Below are 12,024 nucleotides of genomic sequence, written 5' to 3' on the forward strand. Positions count from 1 at the left end.
ATGTAAATTTATATAAAGAAAGTCAACTTGCCCCCATCTCAAAAGATATTTGTAGAGAAATTTACAAAAAAACTCCTCCATATTTTCTCAAGCCCTTCACCCATACCTCAATGGCAATACTATTGAAAGCCTTAGAGTATATACACACATTAACTGTAGAGGTATAAAGATTTGATTTTTACATTCTACATCAAGGTCAACAACCATCAACAGACAAGGTCCACAACCCCCTCCTCCTCCCCAAACTGTGAGAGTGACAGTTGAGAATACGATCCCCACCTCTCCGACCCCACATCCACATACATTCACAAACTTGCATTTTTATCATAAGGCCTGACTCCTCTCCTAGAGGTCAACATATGGTTATACCATAACCATTCTACATAGCCTCCAACATATCAGAAAGTGAAAGTTGTCCACTAAATAGACTATATCATGGGGCCACCATTCTTGAGCACCTATTATGTGCCATTTAAAGGTGCTATGTATGCTTAACTTAGTGCTTACAAGCAACCACCTTATGAAGGAGACACATTTCGACAGCGTTTCAGAAGATGAAAATGATATGCAAAAGAAAAAAGAAAGAAACTGAGATGTAGAAAAAGGTAGTAACCTTCCCAATTCAAATCCTGGTCCAAAGTGTTCTTTCCATTATTCCATATAAGGAAAGTATATCAACTTCTCCTCAAGATAAGAAATAGCATGTAAAAATGCCATTATGAACTTTTAAGAGTGCTCCCATTTCTTTATTTGGATTAAATTTCTTTGTACTGAACGTTGCTAAAAAAAATAATAATTGACTATCAACTGAAGCTTTCTAAACCCTTTGCTTTCCTAAAGTTTTTGTCATAATGGCATTCAGCTGAGTAGCTTTTGGCTGATGTGCTTATTTCAAAGTGTGCCTTTGGCGCTCCTAGACACTCAAACCCTCACTGTTCAAAAAGATAGGATTTTTTAGTGTGAATTCTTTGGCTTACTGGAAAACAACAACCCAACTGCCTACCATAGAGGAAAGGGGAAATTGTATAAAACACTCCTGTAAACAACTGTGAAAAAAGTCAGGAAAGTAAGTGATTCTCTAGGATGCCTGGAAATAGGCCCCAAATGCTACCAGGACCATTTCTCTGCCTATCTTCCCCTGTCTCTCTCTCTGTCAACTTCCCCCCCTCCAACAGACTCTCCATCCACCCTTAGGCTTTTATTTCCTGCTTTACCATCAGAAAGGTCATTTCAATCTGATGAAACCCCAAGGAAAGACTTCATTAGACTGACCTGAGTCATGTTCCCACTCCTGCCATTAGGAAGGTGGTATAAGTGACAGCCCAACTCAGGAGAAGAGGAGACTCCCATTTGTGAATTTCCCTAAAGAATGGAAGTGTGCTTCCATTACAGAAAGCCAATTTTTTAAAGCCTTTAATTCAAAAAAAAAAAAAATTGTTGTTGACTTTATTACAGATATCCTCATTTCCCCCTCTTTGCCTGCCTGCACTCATCGCCCACCCCTCTCCCCCTGTTGTCTGTGTCTATGAATTATGCATATATGTTCTTTGGCTAATCCCTTCACCTTCACTCATTTTTAAAATAGTTTTTAAAAGCTTGTATTTATTTTTGACAGGTGGTGAATCCAGAAATTTAAGCAATTAGACACAAAATCTGGAGATATATAGAAATACTGGGGCAAAGCAAACACTTTGCCTCTAATGCACCTTCTAACATGAAGAAAAATGAAGTATATCCTTAACCATAGTATTTTACCTAAAGAAGTACTATTAAAATGTTTAAACCCATTCTTTCCTTCCTAAGACTTAATGTCCTGAATAAACCCATGAGTGATATATCTGTTTTTCTGTTCCAGGCCCCACACTAATCACTGTTTTAAAGTCACTGTTTCAAAGGCTGTTTCGTGTTGCTGCAACTAGAGATGCTGCATCGTAAGAGGAGTGATCATCTGAGCACTGTCCCCTCTGAAGCCCTGCTTTTCCCCACCCAGACCTCTTGTAGCTCATTAAATGCAAAATAATTAGGGCATGATACTTTCAATACTGACATAAGACAGCATTTCTTACTTTGGGAAAGAAGTCCTATGCTGATGGCTCTAGAAACCCGAGCTTTTCCCTGAGACTAGACACTGTCATATCTTCATTAAAAACTGTAGATACATTGCCCAGTGTCTGCATTTACTATGTGCCAATCAAAAATTAGAAAAGGGAGTCAGAGAAGGTCAAAAGTAACTTCTTTCTTTTCTCCTGATCTCAAAGAATAATCAGAAAACCCAGGTTTGTGAGACTAAAGCAAAGCAATGATGTGTGTGGGCACAGCTTCTCACTGTTACCATTTTTAGATGAAGTCAGGCCAAAAGGTGCAGCTTTACTACATCTACCGGGAAAAGCAGCTTAATGACAGGTGTGGTCCTTTTCAATATCTATAGTCCAAAACATTTTAGGTTAACAATTAATATTTTAATCTCTAAATAGATGGTAAAGTCGTTGTTCAGTCTTAAGACATTTTTCAAGGTAGGGTAATGAGAACTGAGTGCAGGATGAGAGGGTGTTTGGGGCAAAAGGACGTGGAGCTAGACTTGAAGGAGATGGAGGAGTTATTCTTGTGTCTGGGAGGGAATCCCAGGTACAGGGAACAGCCCTGAGGTTGGGGGTGGGGGCCGGATAGCTGGCAAGTTGGAGGAACAGAAAAGATCACGTAATAGCTTAAGCAGAGAGAAAAAGGGACATAAAGTAGGAAATAAAGTTAAAGAGACTGCAGATTTTGCAAATGAATGCATTAATAATTTTTGAGAATTTAGATTGTTTCCATATAATATACTATATTTCATCTTATATCTGATTATAATGTGTCCTTATTATCCTCCTGACAATCAATTTCCTACTGAAACTAATTTTATATTTTGTGTGACCAGTATAATTATATAATTCCATTCAATTTAACATTCTATATGTCTAAATTCCAGTTTGTGGCTGATAAGCAAAGTGATTAAAAAAATAAAGCAAGTATTCAATTATTTAGTCAATTTGAACTACATTATGAAAAAAATATTTTGTGCTAAATCATGGGTCAGATAACATTGCTTTAAAATATTTATGTTGTCAAAATAAGACACATTATTATAAATCTAAGACATTTTTCCAAGAATTCAATATTTAAGAATGACAATGCCATAGACTTTTTAGAATATCATCACATTATACTAACAAGAAATGTCATTTAAAAATATGAACCACATCTTTTAGAATAAATGTAGAATTTGATAAATGCCACAAGAGTTGTGTTTTCTGAAAGAACAATGTTCCCACACTGTTATCTAAACACGTCTCTCTAGTGCAGTGATTTTCAAACTTTCTCATCTCATAGAACATGTAAACTAATTACTAAAATTCTCTGGCACACCAAAAAATATATTTTCTGCCCTTCTGACAAAAAAAAAAAAAAAAAAGGTGTATTTTGATTCATTCAGACCAGACAACTCTTGTTGTGTTGGCTGTTGTCATTTTTTTAAATATTTTATTTATTTGTTTTTAGAGAGAGGGGGGGGAGGGAGAAAGAGAGAGAGAAGCATCAATGTGTGGTTGCTTCTCACATGCCCACAACTGGGGACCCAGCCCACAACCCAAGCACCAGTGACCCTTTGGTCTGCGGATTGGCACTTGATCCACTGAGCCACACCAGCCAGGGCTGTCATTTTTTTATTTGATAATCTAACAGAAAAGAAGTCAGTGTCCTGACTAAATAGTCAGGTATTGCATGTTTTAAAAATTCTTGTGGCATACCAGTTGAAAATTTCTGCGGTAGTGTGTCAGGATGCTTCTGCTGAAATAGGCATTGTTATTATAAGACTGAAAAAAAATAAAAATAAAGGTGTGCATGGTGACATACTGTGGTATAGAAACCAAGACAACTTTACAGTTAGGAATAATTGATTTGGTGTGCTTATGGTGACAAGCAAGTTGGCCCTGAGGTTGTAAGAAGCACCATTAAATTGGAAAGGCCATAGAACCATTACATAAGTGGGAATATAAGTATAATTGAAACAAGAGGTGATCATATCAGCTACTCAACAAATTTTTATTGAAAATCTCTATAGCTGAAGATAATAATGAATAAAATAATCATGGAAATTATAGCCTAGTAAGGGGAGACAAACACTAAGCAAATCATTATATACACAAATAAATTGCTTAATTACAATCGTTGTAAGTCTCCACTTGAAACAAAGCTCCACGTGCTCAGAATTTTGAAGTGGTCACAAAGTATAGCTCCGGCATGGTAAACAATGCCTAGCACATAGTAGGCACTCTCTGTGTATATTTATTGACTCAATGAATCACGTGAAAGAGAAGCGTGATGAAAACAGAGTATAACACAGAAGTCCTAACCAAATCTTGGGCCTCAGTTGTAATGGTGAAGCTGAAATATGGAAAATAAATAGGAAGAAGGAGAGGAAAGAAGAGTAGGAAGAAATGGGGAGGAGAAAATTTATTTAGAGAGAAAAAGCTATAGCAGCAAGCCCTGAGGAGAGAATTTTGGTGCTTCCTAAGGTAAAAATAGCCCAGGAAGGGAAGTGGGTTAGGAACAGGAGAGGGTAATTGAGAGACACATAATCAAAGGCCAGATAATAGACAGCCTTGGAGACTTTTATGGAGGAATTGAAACTTTACCCTAACAGCAAAAGAAAACCACTGAAGGATTTTAAGTAGAGGCATGATATGCTCATATTTATGTTTTTAAGTGATCATAGTGACAATATGAAGTAACAAATTCTAGGATTCCATAGTTCTTTTAAAACTGAATTTAGCATTAAAAAAATCTGGACATAAGTTCCTGAATTTGACTTGGATATAAAGAAAAATTTCTGATGGGAATAGTTTTAAGAATTAGGAGTAGGTTGTCAATAGAAGGCATGGATTTTTATTTCTTAGAGACTGTAGTAGGCTTTATGTCATGCATGCATACTTGTGATGTTTTGATCCAAAACCTTAATCCCCATCAAGTTAAAACTGATACCATGAGTAGTCCTGAACTCATTTAAAGCAACTGGGTGTTGTTTTAATAATTGAATTGCTTTCTCCTTGGACTTCCATTCACTCTAATCACTATTTGTTCACCAGTCTTACATGGGGTGTCATTTCTCTTAACAAAAGAAGTTGGAAGCAAATATAAGTTAAGATATAAACATTTCTCTTTCTTCCTTTCGATGTTATATTTAAAACAATCTGTGTATCTGTATTAGTCAGGGTTCTTCAGAGAAACAAACAGAGCCAACGAGGTATGTATATAAAGAAAGAGCAATTTATTTTAATGAATCAGCTCACACAATTGAGGAGGCTTTGTAAATCCAACTTCTGTAAGGTAGACAGGCAGGTTGAAGATCCAAAGAGCGGCAGCTCAAGGCCAAAGGCAGACAGCTGACAGAACTCCTTCTTGCTTTGGGAGGGGTTAGTCTTTGTTCTATTAAGCCCCTCAACTGATTAGATGAGATCCATCCCCATTATGAAGGGTAACCTGCTTTACTCAAAGTCCACCAAGTTAAATGTTATTCTCATTCAAAAAACACCCTTGTAGAAACATCCAGAATAATGTTTGCCCAAATATCTAGGCACTGTAGTGAGGCTAAGTTGACATATAAAACTAACCATTACATTGAGCGTCGGCCTGTGAGCCAAGTGTCGCTGGTTCGATTCCCAGTCAGGGTACATGACTAGGTTGCACGTCAGGTCCCCAGTTGGGGGCGCAAGTGAGAGGCAACCACAGAGTGATGTTTCTCTCCCTCTCTTTCTCCTTTCCCCCTCTCTTAAAATAAATAAATAAATAAACAAATTAATTAATAAAAAAATTTAAAAAAACACAACTAACCATTACAGTATCTGATTCTTTTTACCCTTTTTCTAACAATGAAAATAGCTAAAAATCTAGCCTATATGAAGCCTGGATTTTTGTTTTGGTTTTTTTCTTTCCTAGCAAGCAGCCTGTTATATATAAAACCATGATTAAGTGTGTGTCTAGGTAGGTAGTCATGATAAAATATAACCAATTAATTTTTGTTACTATATATAAGTAAAGCATTTTAACACATACCTCCAGTGTAATATTTCCTGTGTCCACATCACTAACCAATTATTTTCTCTAAGAAAAAATCAACAATGGGGAAAATTAGAACACAACTATGATTTTTAAGATGGGTTTTACTGAAAATTTCAGAATCCAGGGTGTAACTTCAAGTATGGATACATCTGTGTTCCTTAATTCATTCATCTATTTTAGAAATTCCATTTACTATATAAATTTAAATTTTTTAATATAAATTCCAATGTTATTTTTTCAAATGATTTCACAAGACTGTCAAAACAAATATCTATATAAATATGATGCCTAAGCACTAAATTTTAGTTCAATGTAATATTTATAATAAAATACTAGTAGAATAAAAATAATGCCAAGATGTCTATGGAAATTAGATTTTATTATACAGTATTTTGATTCCATACCTTTATGAATCTAGGTTTTAAAATGTGTTTCTCTTTCTTGTTTGCCTATTTATAATAAATAAAATTATTCATTTTGAGACTTTCAGAGATATTGAGATGTTTTTGAATCTTGCTGATAATTCATTTTTTGTATGAAATTCTCAGGGACCTTTTTTCATACATTTAAACTTCCTCTCTTTAGGTTTGGATGTGTGGAGGAGAAATGTTCGATGTTCCGTGTTCTAGAGTTGGTCATATCTACAGGAAGTACGTCCCTTATAAAGTTCCATCCGGGACCAGCCTGGCACGAGTGAGTACCTGGGGATCTGAACAAGCTGGCCTTTATACAGCTTTTTGTCAGCAGAGGAAGCCGCCTCACCTGTGGTAGTAATTTAAGACACAGTCTGACAGAAACACCTCCCTGAAATGAAACTTCTACCACTTGCCATACTGTTTGGCAAGCTTTAGTGTACAGAGTTTCTGTGTTTCTCAGTGTTTTATTGCCATTCCTTAAGGATGTATTAGCTATTAGGCTTCTTCTTGTTGTTAAGTGTTTCAAAGCACTTTCACATACAGTCTATTTAATCTTTACCATCACTTTCTGAGGTTGGTACTCTTGTCTTTATTTTGTACATGAGGAAACTGAGGCTTAGCAAAATGGCTTGTTCCTGCTCACAGGAAGGATAAACAGCAGAGGAGGAGTTTAAGCTCAGGCCTTTGGAATGAAGGTCCAGTACTTCCCTCCCTCCTGGAGCAGAACAGGAGAAATCATAAGTCAGAGGGAGAAAGGGGCAAATAGGAGGTGGGAAAAGGTGAATGCCCAGCTCCACCTTCTTCTTACTTGTAACTAGAACCAGCTCTGCCTTAAGTTTTACCCCAGCCTCAAACCTCCAAAATAGGCCAAGTCCAACTTTTTTATTCCAGGTATTATTTTGAGAACTCCTTTTTCTTAGATCAAAGGCAAGAATGGTTTTCTCTTCGGCCTTTTAGAATGTTTTCATACATATTTGGGAGGGCCCAGTCACAATGCCTTCTTAGAACTATTCTAACAGTGTCTGTTTTCCGTGTTACTTTCTTCATAGCTGAATTAGTTTTACTCACCATAATATGCACCTGCTACTGTACAGATGCCAAATCTATAAAAAGGGTGCTTTGGTTCTTTTACTGGTTAGGCTGTAATACATAACTATCTGAGTCTTTTATATAAAGCTTAATAATCTCACATAACAAGCTTTTCAGAAATATAAACTAGTTCATCAGGATTCCTTAGAATATCAACCACACAATGTCAGAGCAGCTTTCTCTCTATCATTTCAGCTACAGTAGTCCTCCCTTATCTATGGTTTCACGTTCCAATGTTTCAGCTACTCGTGATCAACCATAGTTGGAAAATATTAAACGGAAAATTTCAGAAATGAACAATGTATAAGTTTTAAATTGTGCATCATTCTAAGTAGTGTGATGAAATCTTATGTAGTCCATTTTGTCCACACTGTATGTGCTAATCCCACCCCCACCCCCTCCCAACCCCCACCACCCTCAACACCCCTCCCTGGGTTATTCGCTTAGTAGCTATCTTGATTACCAGATCTACTGTTACAGTATCACAGTGCTTGTGTTCATCTAGCCATCAGTTTACTTAATAATGACACCAAACTGAAATTTGTGTGTGCCATAGAAAAGCCATAAAGTATATGTATGTATAGGAAAAAGCATAATATATATATATGGTTCCATGCCATCCATGTTTTTGGATATCCACTGGGGGGTCTTAGAAGTATCCCCCATGAATAAAGGAGACTATTGGACTATAATCCTAGCACCCAGAACAAGGCTTGATGGACTCTCAACAAATGTTTGTTGACAGAATTAGTTAATCAGGAAAAGCTAAAAGTGGAAAATGCTTCTTAAAACAAACATTTTAATTAAATATAATAAAATTTACATGTATAGTGAGTGTTTTGGGGGAAGTAGGATTTTTCCTTTTTCCTATTCTGAGATTATTTATCAACAGTGTCTATTTTTCTTTAGTCACATCCATAATCTCTTTTAGAGCAGGTTGAGTTAACAATAATGAAGTTATATTACATTCTCCCTGAAGGAAAAAAGTCATATTATTCTTCTCCCCTCAAAATATTAATCAGACATTAACAATATATTCCATTAAGTAGCTGTAGAAATATATTATTTAAAGAAAAGGATCCAATCACAAAATTATAAGATTATTAAAGAGCTATATCTCAAGGAAGAAAATATGATTTAATTTACTCAGAAGACCTGATACATATGAATGTGAAAACTCATTCAGGAAAACAAGAATTCATAAAAAGGTAAATGATCGAACAGCCTTGAGCACATATCACAAATCAACCATGTAAATTATATCATAAATCATAGCAGTTAAAAATGTCCCAGAGATAATGATGCTCTGTCACTCATCCCTTTCGCTCACTCATATGTTCTCCAGCTTATACCCAAACTAAATCATTTATTTGCAAGATGGATGGTGTATGTTTGGCTTATAGTCAAAAGTAGAGTAAAACTGGGAGGGGGGACAGGAGGTAGTTGTGCAGATCCAAAGGGCTTATTTTCAAATAATGAAACTGTTCATATATTTTTGAGAAAGAAATTAAGTACTTTTTCAAGGACTGTCAAATGTAAGGAAACTATGGCTGACATAAAATTTCCAGCAAAAAGTGAGCATTCATTCAAATAAATAAAGTCCCTAATTCTGAATTTTAATCTTTTTCACTTAAATTTTATTTGAAGACTCATTTTTTTCTAAACATCTAGTACAATTAGAATGTTATAAATATTGAAGTTTAGCTGTCACTCTGAAGAAACTTTTATGATTTTTTAAATTAAAAAGTACATGAAAATGAAAAATAATTCTATTTTGTAGAAAATCTCAATTACCAGCTATACCCTATATGATTATTAAATCATCAAAAATGATGATAGACTTTAAAGATACTTCAAACACAGATCCTTGTCTACTCATCTTTCCAGCCTCATTAGGAAATGGAGGCAAAGATGAAGAATTGACTCCAAAAGCTTATCTTCTTATTTTACAAAGCTCATTTAATTTTTCAAAACTGTGCATCCTTCACTTATGTACCTATGTAAATTGAGAACCCCAACAGAATTCCAATACATGCAAATGCACACACACACACACACACACACATACAAGTGTGTGTGTGAACAGCTGAGAGCCCTCTAAACAACATACTAGTATGTATCACAAAAATTAATTCAAATCATTAGTTTTTCAGTACCTTCTATTCACCTAGCATTACAGTCTGGTTGGAAGAGAAGATATTCACACACGAAATCATTAGAGGACAATACAAGACAATAAATAATTGTTCACATAGTATTATAAAGATATGGATTTATATAGGAAAGAGGAGGGGGAAGGGTACCACAGCTGATGAATTGAAAGAGGACCTTCAACAATACCTCAATTAAATGAACAAGGTTCATATAATAGTGGTTAATGACCTATAACCAGACCCAGTTCTTGGCCCACTTTTCCCCCAGCCCCAGTGAACTGCAAAAATAAGAATCATAAAGGTAAATCTATTCAATTTAATACCATCTTTTTTAATGCAATAATTATAGACTTTTTCTGTTTTATGAAAGAATACAAGATAGCGGATTTTTATTAATGTTCTATTCGGCAAAAGTGAAAACTAACATCCTTATGTTAATTTCCGCGAAACACAAAAATCTGAAACACAGTACGCGTTTTACAATTCACCTTCACCTGGGAATCAGAGTATACACCATCATGAATGAAACTACCTGTTTTACTGAGTCGGCTGGGAGTCCAGTGTCAGCACTGGGCACAGGCATGGTATCTTATCACCAGGAACAAACAGCCAGCCCCCAAGAGAAGGGATACTCACCCCTAGAGTTGTAGGGAGACTAGAAAGTCCCCACGACTGTAGTGAAGGTCATCCCTTCTTTGAGATGAACTGACTGCCCTTCATCACAGAAGAATGAGCAGCTAGCTACTCAGTAAATGGCACATTGAGCCTTTTGCTGAGTGACATTTTGCAAAACCAGAGGTGGCTGAGTGGCAGGTGGGTGGAACCTCTTCAAAGAGACCCTTCATTCCACAGGTTGTGACATGAACCAAGTACTCTGCTGAAAGAGCAGCAATTACTGACACCCCACAGACTCCCCTGTGAATCCCATTGTATGGGGACAGTTAAAGTGACTAGACTGCAGACAGGTGGCTCTAGCAGCAAAAACATAACAGAGATACAGAGCAGTCACCCCATGGCTAACCATACCAGCTAATTGTAGTCCAATAGCGGTCCCCATGGGAGTTTCGCAGGAGGGTCTCACGTCAGCAGAGGACAGCTCTACAGACTGAGTGGGGCAGGCCTGTCCTCCCTAGCTCCAAGGGGAGGGAAAAAAACTGGAACCAGCTTTCACCCCAAGTGTATCAGGGACACCAGAGAATGCAGATCAGGAGACTGTATTATCCTGTGTTTTGCCACTGACACTAAATATGGTATTGATAACATTTTATTTTCTAAAATTTCATCTTGCATTTTATGGCACCTGTTATCCAAGTTAAGAGCTATAAAACCAAAGACATCAACCCCCCCAAGAGTTCAGTTGTACAGGATGGTCTATAGAACTTGAAAATGTAACTCACTTTAAAAGGGATAGTTTAAATGTTCAGTGAGTAGAGCTGGAATTGTTAACTGTGGCCTGGCTATCCAAAGCTCAACCCATCTGCTACATCGTTCCTGATAGGAAGGTTTGGGGCAGTCATGGCAGGGCCTTCAGCATGAGCCAACTTCCAGATACAAAGGAGAAGACAGAGAGTGGCAAAGGATTGTGTTTGGACCCCTGGAGTTAAACTGGACCGTGCATTGGAGACCCACTCTGGAGAACCCTGTATGCAGACCAAGGTGTACTCCTTTTTCTGATATAATGTAGTGAGGTGCTCATGATTTCTGAACAGGATAAAATGGAAAGATCAACCGACAAATAAATACTAAATGGGAGAAGGACTAAATTAAGTAACAGTTATTTTGAATGCATGAAGCATTTGTAAAGAAAACTTCCTAGGACATTTTTATTGACTTGTCATTTTTTGCAAGGAGAAAGACATCAAATGTGACTATGAGGTTTTCATTGCAGTGTCTGTGTAAACAGTATCAGGACAAATAAAGGGATGGTAAGAAGGGAAAAGGGAGGATGCTGAGATTGGTTTTAGATAAATTGGGTTACAAGTGACAACTTTATGTGGGTTCAGGGAGAGTCAGATCTGGGAGACATATACAGACTTCCCATCTAGAATTTGAGAGCCCACAAAGAAAAGATTTTGCCTGATTTTTCTTTACCAATAAATTTCAATTCTGAAGAAAATATTTATTATGCCCAGCACTGTGTTGGGCCCTAGAAATATAAATGATGAACAAAATAACACAAGCCTTAACTTCTCATAACTAATGACTGACTATGACAGTAAGTTAGAGTCCAGCAATCTATATATAACAATTCAAACATCATGAGCTTGAGAGAA

At 36.6% G+C, this 12,024-nt stretch overlaps 1 protein-coding gene across 1 annotated transcript in view; it reads left to right on the forward strand.

The window, feature by feature from the left end:
* Positions 1-12,024, forward strand: part of GALNTL6 (polypeptide N-acetylgalactosaminyltransferase like 6) — a 100,137-nt gene that overhangs the window by 15,007 nt on the left and 73,106 nt on the right. Inside the window, exon 3 of the mRNA XM_090290165.1 lies at positions 6,679-6,786. Within this exon, the coding sequence (XP_090146291.1) occupies positions 6,679-6,786 (108 nt within the window). The remainder of the gene's footprint in view (positions 1-6,678; positions 6,787-12,024) is intronic.

This window comes from Furipterus horrens, unplaced genomic scaffold (genome assembly GCF_987537825.1).
Source record: "Furipterus horrens unplaced genomic scaffold, mFurHor1.1.pri manual_scaffold_10, whole genome shotgun sequence".
Lineage (NCBI taxonomy): Eukaryota > Metazoa > Chordata > Mammalia > Chiroptera > Furipteridae > Furipterus > Furipterus horrens.